Genomic DNA, 22,812 nt, shown 5'->3' with positions numbered 1-22,812 from the left:
AAATGCCTCGTTTCTTTGAATAGGCGTAAGATCTCGGCCAATCGCCGCGCAAAATTCTTATAACACCTCCCAAATTAGCTTTGAGCAGTAGAAAATGTTAGCCCGAGTAACTATGGATGGCACACAACACCCTCTGGCACCCCTTTTCATTCCTAAAACATTGTTTCAGGTGTTTTCTGGACAAAAATATGCTTCAAATCCATTGCGTCGTGTTGTCGCATGCCACCCTCAGCGTGATATATCAAGTCAATTCAAGCCACACTATGGAGGATACACGGTCCCCTCTGGTATCCCTACTCATTTCTAGGGCATTTTCAAGGCATTTTCTTGTTAAAAGTCATGCCTGAAATCCATTGGTTCGTATTTTCGCAATTCTTCCTATACGACATATACCAAGACAATTCACGCAACCAATCCACACAAAGACTGGCCCACTGACACCACCTTATCATTCCTAAGACATTTTCCAGATACTTTCTTATTAAAAATAATTCTTTAAATCAATTGGTTCATGTTTATGCAAGCCACCCTCAACGTCATACACCAGGTAAATTCACGTCACTGGGCCACACTACGACACCCTCTGGCACACACTATTGCGCCAGAAAATTTTTAACCTCTTTACCACAAAAATAACTTTAGAAACTAATAATTACAATTGTTTTTATTTGAACAGAAGAAATTTGCCATTTCTTCGTTAAGTTGCTATGTTCCATGGCATTTCCCAGTCTGTGGCACTCAGTGGCTTTCATATAGCACCCTCTGGCGTGCATTATCACACCTAATGTATTTTCAGACATTATCCTACAAAAATAACTGTTTACACTAGAAACAATCATTTTAACTATAAAATTCACAATAACGTTTTTTCTGATGACTCCAAGCAATATACGCCATGATGGCACACAATGGCTAGCATATGGCAACCTCTGGCATGCATTATTACAAATAAAACATTTTCAAAATTTTAAATTTAGACAATCGTTGATAGTTCAAACGGTTATTTTTGTAGGAAAATGTCTGAGAATGCTTTAGGTGGGATACTGAACGCCAGAGGATGCCATATGCTAGCCATTGAGTACCAGAGACTGGGAATAGCCATAGAACATTGCAATCTAACAATGAAATGGCAAATTTCCACTGTTCAACTAAAAACAATGGTCATTGTTAGTGTATAAAGTCATTTTTGTGAGGGAAAGTTTGAAAAACCCTCAGGCGTTATAATGTAGGCCAGAGGGTGTCATAGTGTGGCATAGTGAGTTGAATTGACATGGCGCATCACGTTGAGGGTGACTTGCAAAAATATAAACAAATAGATTTAAAGCAGCATGATTTTTAACAAAAAATATCTAGAAAATGTCTTAGGAATGATGAGGTGGTGTCAGAAGATGCCAGAGGGCCCGTCACAGTGTGATATGGTGGCATGAATTGTCTCAGCTCTACTTTTTAAAACAGTAAAAAACTTATAAAACAAAACTTATAAAAGTTAAAACTTTTAAAACAGTAAAAAATCGATTTTTTTACTTACACAGTGTGACATGGTGGCGTGAATTGTCTCAACTCTACTTTTTAAAACAGTAAAAAACTTTAGCGTAAAGAGCGAGACGTTGATGAGGAAGCAGCCCCTTTAACATACGACGTAATTTCTGTTCATTTTAAGTTTTAATGTCGCTCCTTACTTTCTGTTAAAAAAACATGTTTTCTTAATTTAATTTCTGAACGTTTTTGAATCAATGCATGTTTTGATTTTGGCTCTCCGCAGAAGAATAATTAAAACCAAATTTGCATTTTTTTTTTTTTTTTTGGCTAAATGGCTTTCTCATAGTTTTGATCGAATGATTTTGAGAAAAAAAGGAGTGGGGGAGGAAGCCTCTTACACAGTGTGACATGGTGGCGTGAATTGTCATGCTGTATCTCGTTTAGGATGGCTTGTCAAAACAAGAACCAATGAATTAAAAGCATGAATTTTAACAGGAAACTACCTGGAAAATACCTTAGGAAAGATTAGGGGTACTGGAGGTTGTCGTCTGTCATCCATAGTGTGGCATAGTGGCGTGAATTGACATGAGGTATTACGCTGAGGAAGGCTTGTGAAAACACGATTCAATAGGTATGAAGCATATTTTTATCAAGAAAATACATGGAAAATGTATTAGGAATGATGAGGAAATGTATTAGGAATCACAGAGGGTGTCGTGTACCATTAAGTTTGCCACGGTGGCGTGAATTGCCACGGAGAGGGTATCACGTTGGGATTGGATTTCTAAAACACAGATAAATGGTATTAAAGCATATTTTTATCATGAAAATACCTAGGAAATGCCTTTGGAATGATGAAGGGTGCCAGAGGGAGCCGTTTGCCATCCATAGTTTGTCAAGGTGACGTGAATTGGTTTGAATAACATCTTTTACAGCTTAAAGTTAAGGTGGAAGGTGTTTATTTTTTTTTCATTTTTCCCCCATTTTTACAAAATAAGGCAAATTTTCTTAGACTCGTAACTTTTGATGGGCAAAATTAAACTTAAGGAATTTTATATACATAATTAGCGTAGTCATTCTTTATGATTAAATAAAAGTAAGGAGCAACATCAAACTTAAACAAACAGAGATTATTACATATATTAAGGGGATTACCTCCTCCTCAAGCCCTCACTCTTTACACTTATGGCTTTCAAAACTTTTAAAAAAGCTTCTTATTGTTCTAATTGCTGAAACACCCTTGTGTTTTGGTACTCGTTCTTAAAGAATTGGGACAAAATTCGAACTTTAGCGCAAAGAGCCAAGTGTTGAGGAGAGGGCCTTCTCCTTCATATACGTAATAATTTCTGTTCGCTTTAAGTTTTGATGTTGCACTTTGATTTTGATGTTTTCTTTCAGTTGAAAAACTTTTTTATTTAATTGTTGATCTTTTTTAAATAATGCCAGGAATTCTGGTCCCACCTCATCGGAGAAATCACCCTAGCCACAGAAATATCCTTTAACGATTCAATCCCGGTGAAAATTTACGCTGGGGTGTTATTCCACGCGTACAATTGAGACGGAGTACAAGATATGGGCTTGACGCCTCTGCATCAGGATTCTCTGACATGAAACTCTAAATAGTAATTAAACACTCAATCATAACCGAAACTCTAAAAAACGGAATTTTGACACCAATAGTTATATCATAAGAATCGCTTTTTAATACTGATTTTAAATATATAAGTTTCATCAAGTATAGTCTTACCCACCAAAAGTTAAGAGCCTGAGGAAATTTGCTTATTTTAGAAAATAGGAGTAAACACCCCTTAAAAGTCATAGAATCTTAACGAGAATCACGATATTAGATCCGGCATATCAGAGAACCATACTGTAGAAGTTTCAAGATCCTATCTATAAAAAAAGACGGATCACAGATGCGTGTTTATTTTTATTTTTTTTTTATTTTTTTTTTCCCAGGGGTAATCGTATGGACCCAGTGGTCCTAGAATGCTGCAAGAAGGCTCATTGTAACAGAAATGAAAAGTTCTAGTGCCTTTTTAAGTTACCAAGAAATTGGAGGGCACCTAGGCCCCCTCCCACGCTCATTTTTTCCTAATTTCACTAGATTAAAATTTTGAGATAGCCATTTTGTTCAGCAAAGTTGAAAAATTTAATAATTATGTCTACTCCCCCACAGTCCCTGGGGGAGGGGCTGCAAGTTACAAACTTTGACTATTGTTTACACATAGTAATGGTTATTGGGAAGCGTAGACGTTTTCAAGGGGACATTTTCGCGTTGAGGGGGCAGGTTGGGTCTTCCGGCTGCTTCCTCATCAACGTCTCGCTCTTTACGCTGAAGTTTTTTACTGTTTTAAAAATTAGAGTTGAGAGAAAGAGCCAAACTTTAGCGTAAAGAGCGGGACGTTGATGAGGAAGCAGCCCCTTTCATATACGAAGTAATTTCTGTTCGTTTTAAGTTTTAATGTCGCTCCTTACTTTCAGTTTAAAAAACTTGTTTTTTTTTATTAGATTAAAAAACAAAAAATTCATTTATAAACAAAATTATTTCAATTTACTAATTAATTAGTAACTTCTTTTAATTATTTATAAATTTAAAGACTTTAATTATCAATAATTATTTTACTTGAATTATACTAATTATTACCATTTGTTTTTTTTATTTTAGTTTATTTAATTAGTTAATACTTACTCAACTCCGTCCCTTATTTTATTCTAATAAAAATAAGATTTAAAATATTAGAAAAAGATTATAACCGTTAGAATATATATTTGAAATTTTACTACCCTAAAAATTTTTGCACCCAGGGCAAGTGCTGTTCCGAAGAAGAGTTGATGGAAAATCAAACTGTTTGATGTTATATAGTCTTCAAAATATCTCTTTTCTTGTGGATCTACCGTGAAAAAAAGTTCCTGAAAACAAAAGAGCATGTTATCAAATTGAAAAATTTCGTTTTTCTCTATTTTCTCATAGTTTTTCTATATTGTTTCTCTCCTACATTAAAAACCTTCTCCACTCTGATTCAGTTCTAAAAACGTTGGACATTGTTTCGTTACGGATGATTATCAACATAACGTGCTTAATCTTTTGGTTGTCTCCGAATTGTGTTTATGAAAATTCATGCAGATTCGAGCATAATCTCTTAAAAGTTCACCCCTGCAAACACTTCAATACTGCGTTGATTTGCGTGACAAACCTAATTGTGTTCCGAGAGCAACACTTTGGTTTTGTCCCGCTTTCTTTTCTTTCTTTTTTTTCCTATGCCGCTGATGTTGGCTTATTCCTGGAAACTGGTAAGGGTCTAACCTGTGCGGTTTTTACGGAAAGTGTGGACCTCAGGCCGGATTGATGAATATGGCATTACATTTTGGAAAGTTCCGCAGAACTCTTGCCTGGGGCCAAAAAGGATGGTTTTTGCTTGTCCACGAGCCAGAGCCTATGGTGTGCGAAGTGAAGTGGAGTTATGTAGCCTATGTCAGAGAGGAGTATCTGAAGTTGTGCAGCCAAGCTTTCGTTTCATCAAACCATGTTACTGCTTTCGAGCTGAAAGCTCAGTTCTAGCAGGCAAGCAGGCAGGCACTACTTTCAAATTGAAGATGGACTATAGTCTATAAGTGTTAAATATATACGGCAGTTACCCGGCCCCAAATCCAATATATCTTCTTTGAAGATATATTGAAAATTTACAGAAGCAAAAAAGCGGCATTTTCCCACGGGTCCGAAAGTGCTGCCGTGATTTTGGCTGGGTTTATCATTTGTTTTTTCGGACTTGGCATTGAGGTAGAGAAATGTTATCAGATGAACCTCTTAAACTTAAAAGTTCTGTCATTGCTAAAGAAATTGAAGCTTATCCTTTGCTCCTTTCGAAGTGGTGACTTTAGAAAGTTGGCCTACGGCAAAAAAAAATCCACTTTTGAACTAAGACAGATAGAATTTTTTTTCGACGGCAATCGATAGCTCTTGATGAGCTGATCAAAGTATATGTCATCCATTTTTTGATGCAAAAATTCCTTCATGAGATATACTAGTTTGAAAGTTTCAAGGGGTTGACAACTTCAGTAGTAGGGTACACACTGAAACCAAAATAAGCCGATACCAATTGTGAGACATGTAGGGGACTTGTAAGGAAAGGTAGGCTGTTAGCTCATAATCATCTTCGGCAGCGAGGGGTTTGCATATTTTGCTATTTGGTGTACCTATTATCTGTTTCCAGTTTATTTGATGGTAAGACCGAGTTGGTTCCAGTGGTAAGACATGTAGGGGACTTGTAAGTAATAATCGTCTGTTAGGCTACAATCATCTTTAGTGAAGAGGGGTTTGTAACTTTTTCTAGTTGGTGTAGCCTACCCAAACTCACTGTAACCTAGAATTAAGTATTTACGCAACGGGTACAAACGATAACGTAAAACAACGAGGCAGTTTCGTAATAATTAACAGAGTGTCATCTATGGTACTTTGATCCTGAAAAACTGCGGATAGCTTTATAATACCAACTAGATTATATAAGATATTGCTCCAAGTCTTGATCCGTCACGATGTCTACGATTGAAAAGGATTAAGTTCAACTGGCTGCAAAGTCAATTTAGTCCCTTCTTTCCATATTCTTTTGTTTTTGTTGTTTTTTCAACGCTGAGGAATAGCCTTTGATCATGTGATTAAATAAAAAAAACAAGTTTTTTAGCGGAAAGTAGGGAGCAACATTAAAACTTAAAACGAACAGAAATTACTTCGTATGTTAAAGGTGCTGCTTCTTCATCAACGCCCCGCTCTTTACGCTAAAGTTTTTTACTGTTTTAAAAAGTAGTGTTAAGAGAAAAAGTCAAACTAAGTTTTTTACTGTTTTAAAAAGTAAAGTTAAGAGAAAGAGTCAAACTTTAGCGTAAAGAGCATGGCGTTTATGAGGAAGCAGCCCCTTTCACATACGAAGTAATTTCTGTTCGTTTTAAGTTTTAATGTCGCTCCTTACTTTCCGTTACAAAAACTTGTTTTTTTTATTTAATTTCTGAACGTTTTTGAATCAATGCATGTTTTTATTTTGGCTATCCGCGGATGAATATTTAAAACGAAATTTGCATATTTATATTTTTGGCTAAATGTCTCTCTCATAGTTTTGATCGAATAATTTTGAGAAAAAAAGGAGCGGGGAAAGAGGCCTAGTTGCCCTCCGATTTTCTGGTTACTTAGAAAGGCAACTAGAAGTTTTAATTTTTTACGAATGTTTTTATTAGTAAAAGATATGCGTAACTTATAAATTAGCTTACTTAACGAACTTCTATATTCTCATGTTTTATTACGTATATGAGGGAGTTCACCCCTTCGTCAGTACCCCGCTCTTTACACTACAGCTTAAATTTTCAATTTTTTAAGAATGACCCCTAAATCACAAAAGCCGTAGAATAAATAGTTGGAATTACTAAAAATACTTTAGCGTAAAGAGCGAGGTATTGGGAGGAGGTGAGCCCATCAAATGCGTAATAATTTCTGTTCGTTTTAAGTTTTAATTCTGCTCCTTACTTTCAGCTGAAAAAACCTTTTCATATTTATTTTTTTATTGTTTTTTTTTTATAATGCTAGAATATCCTGCGCTACCTTCATCGAAACTTTCTTCCCCCATGATAAATTCCTCCAAGGAAAGTTCCCCCAACAAATCCCCCTCTTCTTAACCCCCCCCCCCCCAACCAAAAAATCCCTCTGAAAACGTCGGTACACTTCCAAATAACCATTACTATATGTAAGCACTGGTCAAAGTTTGTAACTTGCAGCCCCTCCCACGGGGACTGTGCGGGAGTAAGTCATCCCCAAAGACATAGTTATAAGGTTTTTCGACTACGCTGAATAAAATTCCTATCTCAGAATTTTGATCCGGTGAAATTGGGGGAAAAATGAGCATGGGAGGGGGCCTAGGTGCCCTCCAATTTTTGTGGTCACTTAAAAAGGGCACTGGAACTTTTCTTTTCCGTTAGAATGAGCCCTCTCGCAAAATTTTAGGACCAATGGGTCGATACGATCACCCCTGGGAAAAAAAAACAACAAACAAACAAAAAGACACTCATCCGTGATCTGCCTTCTGGCAAAAAAATACAAAATTCCACATTTTTGTAGATAGGAGCTTAAAACTTCTACCATAGGGTTCTCTGATACGCTGAATCTGCTAGTGTGATTTTCGTTAAGATTCTACGTCTTTTAGGGGTTGTTTCTCCCTATTTTCTAAAATGAGGCAAATTTTCTCAGGCTCGTAACTTTTGATGGGTAAGACTAAACTTGATGAAAGTTACATATTTAAAATCAGCATTAAAATGCAATTCTTCTTATGTAACTATTGGTATCAAAATTCAATTTTTTAGAGTTTTGGTTGCAATTGAGCCGGGTCGCTCCCTACTACAGTTCGTTACCACGAACTGTTTGATTACTGATCGCGTTCTTCTTTGAACATAACGTTTTAAAAGCTTCGATAGGCTGACAACTTCAGCGTTTAACCGATAGCAAAGAAACAAAACCAGAGTGTTGCTCTCGCAACACTTTATTCGGCGAAGCCGGACAAAGGTTGCCGCAACACTTTACGTTGCTCAGGCAACGTAGGTCTAGTTTACCTTTCAACAACAGCAAAGAGCTCATATGGCACGTGTGATGAGAAATTGGATCTGGTCCGGTTATGTCAATCACGCATCTAGAACTAGTGCTTATTCTCGAACTTGCCAAAGCACTAGAAATTCCCCCCCCCCCAACTCTCCCAAAGAGATCGGATCAGGTCCGGTTATGTCAATCACGTATCTATAACTTGTGCTCATTCTTCCCATCAAGTTTCATCCCGATCTCCCCACTCCAAGCGTTTTCCAAGAATTCCGGTTTCCAAGATGTCAATCCAAAAACTGTTTCTGATCATCTACATGTCAGATGAGCTATTCTTGACCCAAGCTCTAGGAAAATCCCGGATAACCCTTGTAAGAAAGCAAGAGAGCAAAAACAGTAAACTGTCAAGTTACCTATGTTCCCAAGTTGTCCAAAAATGGCGAATGAAGATTTATTTTATGGCTTTATTTTATTTTTATTGCGTGAGAACAAAGTATCAATCAAAATTGCTCGAGAGAAAAGGCCAAATAGCATCCGAATCAACTGTATTTTTGAATGCAGGACTGTTTATGCTACAAAAGCAAAACTGGGTTCCAATTCATCAAAATCTAGAAAGGAGGAGGGAGTTTTCAGATTTTTTAAGACACAAAAAAGGTAACATTAAAAATTGAAGTTTTTTAAAAAGACTTTTCAAATATATAGAAAACAACTGCCCCTCCCAACACTCTAAGTGCCGCTTTTAAAAGCGCATTAAAGGACCCCTGCCCTGAGAAGAGTAGTTCCTGTCAAAAGTCACGGAAAAAGTTACGTTCTTAAGAGTTTGGCTGTTACGAATTTTTTTTTGTTCTGGTGGCAACCCTATTCTGCACTAACTGAGAAGGGGATCAAATCAATTTACTGAACTCACATGGTAAGGGGAAATCATAAAAGGTTGAAAAACAAAGCTCTTAGCTAGGAACCAGGCACGTTTAATGAACGTGTTTACATAAGCAAAAATCATGTTTGAACAAAACTCCTAGCTAATATAGAGTGATGGCTTACATTTCTACAGCTTTGTTACAACGTAAGGAATCCTTCCTTATATCTTTCTATACTAACTTGCAATATAAAATCATTGGTTATTGATATGTCCGCTAGCAAAAGACGTCTTTCTATTGAAGCCTGGGAACAGGGTAGGTCCCACGGATGACCATGACCAAATACTTAAAAAGGAAAGTCTCTCAAATGTTAATAGTAGATCCCATTAGAAATTGAGCCCCTAGGAGAAAATTTAGAGTTGACCCTCCAAGCTAAACTTTACGCTTATTTATGTTAATAAAACTATTCAACTGTTAAAATTGACACATCGGCCTGCCGTCAAGCAAATATTATGTCCATAAATTTCACACGTGGGAGGTAGGAAAGAGCAATAACTGGTCGGAAACATGACCCAGTACGTTTCATTTTGAGTTATCTTCCCAGACTGTGCTTCAAGGCCCCTTCCCATAACCGTACATGACTAGATTGGTAGTTGTATGATATAGAGCCGACCACTCAAGTTGTTCATCCATTGACGCATTGTAGAAACGGCTTGTTTTGTTAGTTTTCTCAGCTTAGCGTGAGACAAAACAAAGAGAAGTGACAGAATAGATAGGAAATATATAATGCGGGCTGCATATTTGCACATTAGGGGGGGGAGGGGTAAAGTACTTAGACAGTGTGGAGTTAGAAAAATATTCTTACTTTATAATATCCTGGATAATTGTACCAAACACATTCGGCATACAGACCCACTATACTTAACCCCCACCCCTCCCTCTCAATGTGCAAATAAATAGCCCAAATTTATTTATAAGGTATTATATTTTTATCATATTTGGGTATATTTCAAAAGGATCGAGTGCTAGAGAAACAGGGTCTACTTAGATGAAGAATATTGGGTCGGCACTAAATCATACAAGTACCAACAGATTTATTACTAAAGTTTATAAATACGTTGAAAACATCATAATTAGACCCAGATTGACATGCTAAATCTTTTGACTTTTATCATAAACTAAATTATTAAACCCAAGTACCTTATAACCTAATTCTATACATCCCCCCCCCGCCTCGTAAATAAAAAACATATCATTTTTGACAATATAATTTCGTCTTTTCTTAGGGGAAAACTACACCATATACAATGGCTTAGAGGAGAGAAGAACAATATAATACCAGAGGGGTAACCCCTTTCCACAGCCTAGTGTCCATCTCCGAGTTCCACATATGTCTCACAGTCCCACTAATCTTAGCAAAGTTACACCCCACTTGTCAAGCTTTCATCATGCTCAGCACATGCCACCTGGTGTACGTGCTCTATGAATGGTGTCATTCTCAGAAATACCCTAACAGACCATGCAAAAGTAACTGTTATTCTGAAAAAATTCTAATAAGCAAGTCTAATCATTTTGAGTTTAGCAGCGTAATTTTTCCAACCGTCGTCATAAAAGGGTATTGTCTAGTAATATAAGGCCTTTGGCTAGACGTAAACAATTTATTGTTGAGCCCATGTTCTTCCAGTCGTCTCACCGTCGATGAGAAGAGTCATGACGTAACTTTACGAAATACTGGAGACTAAGTTTCTTTCAATTTCTGGCTCTAGAAATTATTGACAACAAAGATGAGCTCCTTGATCTATACAATTTAATAACAAGCTTAAAGAAAACAGACTTATTCTAATTCTAGGATGATTGGCTGTCTCTGCTGTGCATAAGGTAATTGTGTGGATATTCAAAATGGTAGTGAAGAAACACAAAAGCTAGGAAAACAAGTTATAAGCATTTTCTTTTTTATAGTGATCAGGCGACTGAGGTCAGGGCTGGATTTAAAATTTTGATGCCTCTAGGCCCAAGCGTTTTAGCCGCTCTGTTTTTGCGAGATTTTCCGAGAAATCCCCGGAAATTCGGGTACAGTGGAAGCACTGAACGGAGCGCAACTGATGAGTCAAAAGTAATGAAAGAGAGAGGCGATATTGAACTCTCAATTGCCATTCTTGGGAGACATCTGACAGTTTATAAGTGACCAAGGATACCATGTATTGCTTTAGAATCACTTTTCTGTGAATAGGCAACACGGCATGGGAGTACACCTGGCACTTAGACGATAAAACACATCAGTCCAGTTTTTGTTAAGAAAAAAAAAATCAATCAGCGATAATCAATTGCGGCCCCTGACATTGTGCGCTCCGGGCATAGTGGTTCAATTGCTAAATCCTGGCCTAACTAAGGTGTTAAAAATTACTTCTTTCAAATTCCAATTATGATTAGTAAGTCAACTTGATAATGTGTTATATGTTAAACGATAAACGAAATTAAAAGAACTAAACCAGTTACAGGAAAAGAAAATGAAACAAATAATTTGTAGCTATGTGATATTAAGAGCAAAAAGCTGAGAATTCAATGCTTGAGAAATACTGGAAAATGAGAAACTACTTACTGTGGAGAAGAAGCCTCTGAAATAGGACTGTAAAAATCCTGTTCATCTGGTATCAGGTTACTTTCGGGTCCCAAGCTGTTTATTTTTGCAAGCAGGTTCACTTGTTTACCATTTTTTGAAGTCTCGAAGTCACTAAAGGCAGCATCATTTTCACTTTTGCTTTCTGATATTTCAGTTCTCAAATCTCTCAGGGAGCTGCAATCAGGACTCTCAACATCACCCATCATACAAAAATCATCGCAAATCTTTTCTTTGCTGCTGTAATCGTTATAAGGTGAAGTTAACTTAGATCTAGCACCTATGTCTGATCCTGTCTTCTGAATATCTAAGTCTTCGTTGGAATTGCTAGAAAGAGACGGCATTGGAGATAGAGGATATTTCTGTAGTTCATCTCTTACACAAGAGCTTTTATCATAAGCTGTATCTTTTCTTACGCTTGGAACTATTTTTAGTACTTCTTTACCAGAGCTACTCTTTACATTCACAACAGACCAGCTTTTTCTCTTAAACTTCTTTGTTTTACTTTCTGATCCGTTCGCAATACTTTCAGTTGGACGCTTCCTCGGAGGATTAGTCAAATTACTTTCTAGTTCTCCTTTAAGAGAATTAGACCTGCTTTCCGGTATAAAAGGGATGTAACGGCTTTCTAATCTTATCCTTTTCTCTTCATTTTCCTCACGATTATCACTTTTTGCTGTATCTGTTTTATTATCTGTTTTACTAAGTGAATTTCCACTTTCACAAGGAAATATGGGATCTTTTAGTTTTCCCTCCAATCTTCTTTCACGATATTCAGGAATAATTTGATTGACCAATGAAGACTGGGTACTTTTTGATCTTATCTTTTTCATTTTAATTTCCTTGTACTTTTCACTTCTAGCCTTATTATTTGTTTTATTCGGAGAACCTCCACTTTTACAACTAAAAATGGGATCTTTCCTAAAACGCTCCAGTTTCCGTCCGGGGTACTTAGAACTACTTTCTTTCTTCCATGAATATTTTATGCTTTCGGAAGTAAGCTGCTTAATTTCTTTTTGTTTCTTTTTATCACTACAAATTTCGCTCTTTACTGAACTTGGAACACGTTTTGCAATAGAATCCAATGCAGTACCTTTTATCGTAGCTTTCGTTGCTTTGTTTTGATGACCTGTACCGTCTTCCATGTCAATAAAGCAAAAACTTTCTGATCTTATAATTTTCTTTTCTATCAGCTTATCTTTATCACTATGAATTTTTCTAGCTCTTGAGTTTGAAGCATTTCTGATTTTGACAATGTTGGTAGAATCTTGTCCAAAAAACCCAGAGGGTAAATCTTGTTTATAGCTCCCTGAAAGTGTATTTGGATTAGAAATACGTATATCACTATTCAGTTGTTTTTCTATACCAGTTTCATCGATGTTTTCAATTTTGCTAGCTATTGCATTGAGCGTATTTGCACTTTTCGGGAGGTTTCGGGAGTTGCCTGGTTTTATTTCTCTTTTTGAGTTACAAAGACGATCTGACCTGTTTTTTTGGTCAGTTGAAGCACTAGTAACTTTCATTTTCAGTCTTTTATTCTCTCTGTTTTTAAATACATCACTTTGAATATTACCAGTAATTGTGTTGGAACCAGATTTTAAGTTGCTGGTCAAACTTTTTTCTGGTTCAGATAAAACTCTGGAACTCTTTTCTGGATCAGCCAAAATCAGATCAGCTTCCATGTTTTCCTTTTCTGTTCTCTTTTGCTTATTGCTTCTAATTTTAGTATCTGCTCTGTCACTAATAGTTTCATTTTTAAAACTACTGGTGGTGGAATACGGTTTCAACTGAGCCTCATTCAATTTTTCCAGGATAACCTTCGAGAGTTTCAATTGTCGTCTGATTCCAGGAAGCTCTGCAAGGCAAATAAAACACTGTCCTTCCATTTTGAATCCTGAAACATAAAAAATGTATAAGTTTAAGTTTAATACAAAAACATGTAATGCCACTGTAGACTAAGCAGCGCTACTGTAGGATAAAATATAACAAGAATATAAAAATGTGTTGGGGACCAGTTAAAAAAAAACCTTGGGGTTTGTAACATTTCAATGTAGAAAATTGGGAAAGGGGTCTTGAACATTATTAAGAAATAATGATTGTACTCAAAGACGGTGGTCCAATTCTCTTCATAGAATTGCCACTGAAAGGCACTCAGTTTAATCGACACCTCCCAGTTATTACAGAGAACGTAATCGGCTTATGAATCCTCGCTGAGCAAGTATATTTATCTTTGACTCAATCTCTTAATGGTATTAAATAAAAAAAAAAACTATTTTTTCACTGAAAGTAAGGAGCGACATTAAAACTTAAAACGAACAGAAATTACCCCGTATATGAAATGGGTTGTCCCCTCCGCAATCCCTCGCTCTTTACGCTAAAGTTTTTAATTGTTTTAAAAAGTAGAATTGTGGCAAAGAGTCAAACTTTAGCGTAAAGAGCGAAGGATTGCGGAGGGGACAACCCATTTCATATACTGGGTAATTTCTGTTCGTTTTAAGTTTTAATGTCGCTCCTTACTTTCAGTTAGAAATAGTTTTTTTTATTTAATATTTGAACGTTTTTGAATTAATGCATGCTTGGTTTTGGCTCTCCGCACATAAACTATTAAAATGAAATTTGCATATCAATTCTTTTTTTTTGGCTAAATGGCTTTCTCTTAGTTTTGATCAGACGATTTTGAGAAATAAGGGGTGGGGAAGGAGGCGTAGTTGCCCTCCAATTTTTGGTTACTTAAAAAGGCAACTAGAACTTTCAATTTTTAACGAACATTTTTATTAGTAAATTAAGAATTAACTTACGTAACAAACTTTTATATTCTTATATTTTATTATGTATATGAGGGGGTTTGTCCCCTCGTTAATACCTCGCTCTTTACACTAAATCTTAAGTTTTGTCGCAATTCTTTAAGAATGACCCCTGAATCTGAAAGGCCGTAGAATAAATAGTTGAAATTACTAAAATTACTTTAGCATAAAGAGCGAGGTATTTATCTCCTAAATACCTCGCTCTTTATGCTAAAGTATTTTTAGAGCCTCTCATATACTTAATAATCTCTGTTCGTTCTAAATTTTAATGCTAATCCTTACTTTCAATTGAAAAACCTTTTTCATGTTTATTTTTTCATTGTTTTTTTATAGTAATGTTAGAAAATCGTGCGCCCTTTTCATTGAATTTCTCTTCCCCCATGACATATTCCTCCAAGGAAAGCTCATCCCACATAGTCCCCCCCTCAACCCCAACCCCAAACAAAAAAAATCCCCCTGAAAACGTCTGTACACTTCCCAATAACCATTATTGTATGTAAACACTGGTCAAAGTTTGTAACTTGCAGCCCCTCCCCCAGGGACTGTGGGGGAGCATGTCATCCCCAAAGACATAGTTATTATGGTTTTCGACTATGCAGAACAAAATGGCAATCTCAAAATTTTTGATCCGTTGACTTTGGGAAAAAATGAGCGTGGGAGGGGGCCTAGGTGCCCTCCAATTTTTTGGTCACTTAAAAAGGGCACTAGAACTTTTCATTTCCGTTAGAATGAGCCCTCTTGCGACATTCTAGGACCACTTGTTCGATACGATGACCCCTGGACAAAAAAAAAAAACAAACAAACAAAAAGGCACCCGTGATATTCTGGCAAAAAATATGAAATTCCACATTTTTGTAGATAGGATCTTGGAATTCTTACTGTGGGGTTCTCTGATACGCTGAATGCGATGATGTGATTTTCGTTAAGATTCTATGACTTTCAGGGGGTGTTTCCCCATATTTTTCAAAATAAAGTAAATTTTCTCAGGCTCGTAACTTTTGATGACAAAGACTAGATGTGATGAAACTTAAATATTCAAAATCAGCATAAAAATTCGATTCTTTTGATGTATCTTTTAGATTCTTTTCCATCAACCATCCCCCCAAAGATGATCCCCAGCTGGTTCTCTAGAGAGCAGAGAGGAGCACTGGAAAGTCCGGGAAATAGGCGCCACCAGAGTTTTGGAGGTATCAGGGAGGGCACTGTAGGACCTGTAAAGAGCTCGGGGGAGGGGGTTTAAGGTCTGGTGTGACCACCACAGAAACCTAATGAGGTTATGCTACTCAAATAAGAATTTTACATGGCATATTTAAATATTACAAAAATTAATGTTAAGAGGTAAAGAAAATCATAGAAGGGAACCAAGTGCTGGAAGCCTGAAATAACCAAATATGAGGATTAATAAATAATAAAACCAGACTTTCTCGCAACAAAACAATAAGGAAATGTCTTTCGCAAACATCCGCCAACAGGCAGTGGCGTAATTTCATCAAAATCCCGGGGGGGGGGGCAAACTTGAAGACAATTTACCCAAATCAAGACAGTAAAAACTAAAAATATAAGCCATTTGGTCCAATAAAGGTTCTATTTAGCACTATAAAAGTACTATAAAGGTAGGCTACTTTATAGTACTCTAAAGATAGATATAAACGAAAAAACTGATCAGTCTCTGTTGATGCTTAAATTATACAGATTTATCTTAGTTTTGACAAGATTTTGGAAGAAACTAAATTCCAGCTGGGAGGCAAACTAGGGTCTACACGGGGGGGGGGGGCAAACCAAGGTCAGGTAAGGGCAGTTATCCCCCTGCCCCATAGCAAATTACGCCCCTGCCAATAGGTTGTGAGAAAGTATCTTAATTGCTATTTAATTACATCACTCCTTGGAAAATTATGCGTATTGTGCCCGATAAATAGAAGTTTATTTAATATGATTGGTTTTGAAAAACTTTTTCCACAAAAGGCATTTTTTTTTTAAAAGAAAAGTGGAGCTAAATTAGCCCAAAAATGAGCAAAAATAAGTTGAAATAGTTTCTCCTGCATAAAACAATAAAGTTGAAATAGTTTCAAAAGGCGTAAAACAATCATAAATCACAATCAATAAATTGTAAACTCCTTTTTGTGTTCAGCTGATATGGGGTTTACTTTGGTAAGCATAGCCGAATCATTCAGTTATGGGTTCTCGTGAAGGAGGCAAGTTTTCCTTTCACTTTAAACTAAGTACATTATTCTACCAAGATCACGTAATATAGTTTTAAATAGATGCATGTAAAGGAGTACAAGACAAGGATTTGGTAAAGACACGGCAAAAGAAAAACTGCACCCATATTGAAAGTCATCTTATAAAATCCCTTCCATGCTCTAGAGAAAATGACTTCCTATGCTCCATAGCAAAACTAGATTGATTAGAAAATCCCCTAACAAATCACATAAATTATATATTCAAAACAGAAGCACACATTCCCCTGGGAAAACTACCTTACTTAGAAACCCCATAAATTATTCAGAGTTGTCAAAGATCTGCTGACCAAGAGCCCTCTAAAATTACAGAACAGATTTCCTTTCCTAGCTACTAAAAATGTAATAAACTAAAAGTTTACAAAATAAATGTAACCAATAACAAAACAAAATTGTAAAGACTACCATAAGGAGGAGTAATGCTAGCACTCCTATCTACCTTCTAAAGACCAAAACATAATTTGCACTTTACCGAGAAAAATCTTTATTTCGAGCTGTTTTTTACGTCTCTTAACACCGAAAAAAGAGAGAGAGAAAAAGATCACGATCATAACCAATATTACTGAAAAGAAAAAAGAATAAGGATTGACTGTTTAAAATATGCAGATATTCATTCCTGAAAGTCTCAAGTTTTGTGTTCATTAAACTTATAAAAGAGAAAAAGTTTACAACATATTTTGTTTTCAGCAAAGCCCATATTTATTTCCAGTCTATAGGCTAGAAGAATTTTTAGAATTCATGATTTTTCATTTTAGAATTTTTACGAACGTAAAGCGTCGTCAAATTTAACGAATTGGTTTTCTTATTTATTTGCATGATTCGACGTGGCAATAATGTGATAGTACTCTAAAAATCTGTTGCTACTAAAAATTACAATAACAATATCATATCCAAACCTCTTTCTCTCAGCCTTTGGGTAGTTTTACACGATGTCAACTATATGGCGCCGCAAATTATGTCAGCAAAATATGTAAAATATCAGTAAAATACGTAAAATACTGATCAAATACGTAAAATGCACAAAATAGGTAAAATACCAATACTACGGGGGTCCGTAAAATTACGGTAAAATACCCAATTTTAGGTGACCAATTTTACCATTTACAACACTAATGTTGTTAGTTAAAGAGTTTTTGTATGTACAATCTAGGTCTATCAGTGTTTCCACTTTTTCTTTTTTTTTAATCCCTAATAAAGAACTGAAAAATCCCTAGAAATCCCCATCTTCAGTTCCAAAATCTCTAAAAATCTCCGATTTTCCAATTACTCCCTAAACTGCTTCACTCTATCTTATTTTACCAGTACCAGTGAAAGGTAGCATTTTTGAATTCTCAGATTGAAGACTAGCTTTCACTACCATAATAGAATGTTTCGTCATGTCGGTTAAAAAGCTTTTTAATCATCAACTAAATAAAAATAGCTTCAAATAATATCAAGCTCGTAGAAAAGAAAATGTAATGCTATAATTCAGATTACAGTATAAGATGTTAAACACTGTTAACTCGTAATTTCTAAAGCCGAATCAGGCCTCATCTTCCTCTGTTGTGTCTTCACCATTTTTTTGTATGGTGGCTGAAGCTTTACCCTTCTCATGTGGTGAAGTAACTGATTATCTTCACATTCCGCAGTTTCTTGAGCCCTTTTCATTCCATATTTTGTTTTTAGAATCCCCCGCAAGGTTTCTGTTTTCAGTTTATTCCGACGGTCAGTTTTTATTATTCTTAGAGCGCTGAAAAACCTCTCGACAATGACATTTGAAAATGGAAGGGTAAAAATAAATAATACTGCCAGTTTCAGGTTAGGGTACAATTCTGTTCCAGCAGCATTTTTTTTTTGCCAATACCAAACGCCAGTAGGTCACGGCATCCATTGTTTCGACGTTTTCAATATCGATGAGGCTCTGCCTCCTCTATTCCTGCTCAATTTTGGTTCCATCCCATGGGACCTTTCCATACTTCCTAACAAAAGGTAGCAGCGAGGCAGGCTGAAGTGACTGGGCTGACACTGGGTCAACCATTTCAGCATATTTGTAAATATCGTCTTCGAAACGGAACCTTTTCTGTATCTCCTGTACTGCTTCGATATAGAACGCCTGTGCAGCTTCGAGAACTTTTTCGATTGAATCAGGAGGGACGGCGGTATCTGACCTTAACGTCGAGAGAGAGTCGTGTCCGTTTGGACCCAAGTAAACGCTTTCGAGAGGACCGATTAATCACATTGATTTCAAAAGCACTAGTTGATTTCACATAGTCCTTCTGCAGGAAATTCAAAGACAATTCTTTGATCAGAGACTCAGTCTCTTGTTTAAGACAATAAAACAATGGCTTGTCAGCCTGAAAAGCTACATTGAAGTCTGTCAACAAGCCCAATGCAAATGCAACAAACTCAAAAAGACAGTTCATGATAGGGTTCAGATTTGTGTAGACAAGCTCGTTAAGCTTTGTTGGATCCTCAACTAGTAGAACTCTGTAGTAGGCGCTTAGAGCATCCCATTGCTCGAGTATCCTGTCAACAGCAGCTTTGACTGAAAGCCACCTGGTCTGCCCAGCCTGGAGAATCCTGTGCATGTCAATTTGATAGAATTTTTGGAACTCGATGAAAGCATACTGCCTCTTAGCACTATGTGTAAAGTGGCTATAGATGGACCGACAGATGTCTTCCATTGATTTCGGCAATTTCTTACATGCATAAGAAGCAACTAAATGGACCATATGGCAAGAGCACTTTACAATCACTACCCATGGGAATTTTTGTTTGATCATGGATGAAACACTTTCATGAGCTCCCATCATAGTTAGTGGTATCAGAACAGAACCCTATAAAATTAGCAGCAGGAAGCTTGTGTGTTTCAACTATGCACTTCTTCAGCTCCTCAAATATAGACTTGGCTGAAGAGTCGGGACACTCAACTAAATCAAGTATGTCAATTTCAACTGAAAGGTGACCAATGTTTTAAAGACTAAGACCAATGTTTTAAAAATTGAGACCAATGTTTTATACCTTTTTTATACCCAAAAACTAGAAATATTTTGATCATTTTCAAGAGCTCAAAAAGCGCTTAAATTTAAATTTGCGACAGAAGCGATTATTACATTCGTAAAGAACATAAAAAAAGGCATCGAGCGGTTTGTTCAATTTATTTGTAAGTCAAAATATAAATAACTAAAAATTTACCAATTTTAGTGTACAGCTGCATGATTTTCCCCTGAGTATCTAGGCTTGCCAAAAACACACAATCCACTTATTGCTACATGTGCCATTGTTTTTAAAACATAGCTGCCAGTTTGTTTGTCAGTTAAAAACTAGGGTAATGAAATGGTAAGAGAGGCGTATGAATAGGTATAGCCTACCTCTTTTGTTCACATCAGTACTTACAAAGTACATACCAATACAACTTGTATTGGCGATAAAAATGTCAGTAATAGAGAGACAGAACAAAGTAGATTCGAAAATATGTTTTAGAGAGTCATAAGTCCGGTCTTAACCTCCCGGAACTTCCGGAGTCTGGGCTTCCAGATTATTTTTTGGTGTCTTCTTCCTGTCATCTGGAATACGAACCGGTCCGAAAGTATATCAAAATAATCTGGAAAAAGGGGGCTTTTGAACTTTCAGGTTTCCGGAATTTTGGGGAATTCTGGAAAAAGATGAGGGGGGGCTTTACCCCCCGGTCACCCGTTCCAAATTTGTGCATGCCTCAATATTCCGGATTCCCCCTTCCTCCACTCCCCCGCGACTATTGGACCGAGTAAAGTTTTATTTACAAGTCAGTTTGATCGGGTTCTTGATGCATCGATTTCTCCATTCTATCCGTTTTTCGCGATTTCCGGCCTCCCCAAAACAGAACAAAATAACACACTTAGAAAAGTAAACTAATACACTTTGAACACAGTGACATAAAATCTAAACACATCGGCACACAGATTTCTCCCTTTGAAAACAGATTTGATATGGCTGGCTTTGGCCCACATCTTAAAAGCCATCCTCCTATATTGTGAAGCCGATTTTACCGGCACTCGAAATCGTTATTTTGATATAGATTAGGCTATTAGTCTGGCATATACTGAATATATGTAAGATCCGTGAGAATAGTGTATTCAAATTTGTACTATAGAATTCTTGAACTGGCAACAGGTTAAGAACTGGTTTCAAGTTAAAACATGTTATTTTGATAAAGAAACAGATAATAGAAATATAAAAGCCGTCTACCCCCTAGGAGAGGTCAGTGGCCTACTTCTTGGGTTGCACACGTGCAGGGATGTATAACTGTCCAGTTCCAGTAAACTTAGTACTTACCCTTAAAAAAAATCCTTTCGCGTAAGGTGAAGAACGTCCTTATTGTACCCAAATTATCCAGTGAACCTGATCTGATCAGATGAAGTTATAAACTGAGAATAAAATCAAATCAACCCTTTTTTGAACACAACAATGGTGAGTCACGGGACAAGCTGCCGACAAAAAATTCATAAATTAAGGTTCGCGGAAATGAAATTCCCTACGGGCAGTGAAGACATATTTTGCAGTTTGCCAGAAAATTGCGAAAGATCATAAACGTCAAGTTGGACAGAGCTCAAATCAACAGAAATGCCCACCGCTTAAAGTACGAATGCTTAAGGCCGTGATTAAGTGAACTTGAAAACATCGAGTTTCAAAAGTGAAGTTAGGTTAGCCTTTCGTCTTTTAATTCTCTAGAGACCGCCGATTGTCAAAACTTCAAATAGCACCGATTATCAAGTCTTGTGAAAGGTTTTGATTGACAGCTTCCTTTGGTGAGATACTTCAGCCGACAAATATTAATATATTTGGCTGCGTCTTGCAAAGCTTGACTAAATGGCTTTCTCATAGTTTTGATCGAATGATTTTGAGAAAAAAAGGAGCGGGGAAAGAGGTCTAGTTGCCCTCCGATTATTTGGTTACCTATAAAGGCAACTAGAACTTTTTATTTTTTAAGAATTTTTTTATTAGTAAAAATAAATTTTATTAGTTAAATATATACGTAACTTACAAATTAGCTTAAGTAAGGAACTTCTGTATTCTCATATTTTTATTACATATATGAGGGGGTTCACCCCCTCGTCAGTACCTTGCTCTCCACGCTAAAGCTTAAATTTTGTCCCGATTTCATAAGAATGACCCCTGAATCACAAAAGCCGTAGAATAAATAATTGAAATTTATAAAAACACTTTAGCGTAAAGAGCGAGGTATTAGGAGGAGGTGAGCCCCTCATATGCGTAATAATTTCTGTTCCTTTTAAGTTTTAATGCTGCTCCTTACTTTCAGTTGAAAAAACTTTGTCATATTTATTTTTTCATTGTTTTTTTAAATAATACTAGAAAATCTTGCGCTCCCTTCATGGAAATTTTCTTCCCCATGACAAATTCCTCCAGGAATAGTTCCCCCAGCATACCCCTCTCTTCTCAACCCCTGCCCCCAACCAAATGAAAACGCCCCTGAAAACGCCTGTACACTTCCCAATAATCATTACTATATGTAATCACTGGCCAGTATTTGGAACTTGTAGCCCCTCCCACGGGGACTGTGGGGGAGTAAGTCGTCCCAAAAGACATAGTTATAAGGATCTTCGACTACGCTGAATAAAATGGCTATCTCAGAACTTTGATCCGGTGACTTTGGGAAAATGATTAGCGTGGGACGGGGGCCTAGGTGCCCTCCGATTTTTTTGGTCACTGAAAAAGGGCACTAGAACTTTTCATTTCCGTTAGAATGAGCCCTTTTGCAACATTTTAGGACCACTAAGTCGATACGATCACCCCTGAAAAAAAAAAATAAACAAACACGCATCTGTGATCTGCCTTCTGACAAAAAATACAAAATTCCACATTTTTGTAGATAGGAGCTTGGAACTTCTACAGTAGGATTCTATGACTTTTAGGGGTTGTTTCCCCCTATTTTCTAAAATAAAGCAAGTTTTCTCAGGCTCGTAACTTTTGATGGGTAAGACGAAACTTGATGAAGCTTATATATTTGAAATCAGCATGAAAATGCAATTCTTTTGATGTAGCTATTGGTATCAAAATTCCATTTTTTAGAGTTTTGGTTACTATTAAGCCGGGTCGCTCTTTACTACAGTTCGTTACCACGAACTGTTTGATAAAGTTGGAGGACAAGCAATATAAACAAAGGTATTTTATTTCAAATTATAATAAAATTAAGTATATAAATACAAAGAAGGATAGAATGTCAGGAAAATGAATTTTCTTGTTACCGGTACTAGACCATTAATCTTAT

General features: G+C 36.5%; 1 protein-coding gene across 6 annotated transcripts in view; it reads right to left on the bottom strand.

Moving 5' to 3' along the window:
• Positions 1-22,812, bottom strand: part of LOC136039385 (uncharacterized) — a 180,105-nt gene that overhangs the window by 64,680 nt on the left and 92,613 nt on the right. For 5 of the 6 annotated variants that reach the window (XR_010620431.1, XM_065723066.1, XM_065723064.1 and 2 more), the window contains one exon: positions 11,507-13,418. Coding sequence is in view for 5 of the 6 variants with exons in the window: in XM_065723066.1 (XP_065579138.1) it covers positions 11,507-13,410 (1,904 nt within the window). In the remaining variant the exon portion in view is untranslated. Of the gene's footprint in view, positions 1-11,506; positions 13,419-20,858; positions 21,005-22,812 lie in introns of those variants that run through there. The other variant, XM_065723065.1, reaches the window with a different exon arrangement.

Source organism: Artemia franciscana, chromosome 19, assembly GCF_032884065.1.
Source record: "Artemia franciscana chromosome 19, ASM3288406v1, whole genome shotgun sequence".
In the NCBI taxonomy this organism is placed as follows: domain Eukaryota; kingdom Metazoa; phylum Arthropoda; class Branchiopoda; order Anostraca; family Artemiidae; genus Artemia; species Artemia franciscana.
The sequence above is the reverse complement of the archived record's forward strand: the minus strand, read 5'-3'. Positions and strand labels throughout refer to the sequence as shown.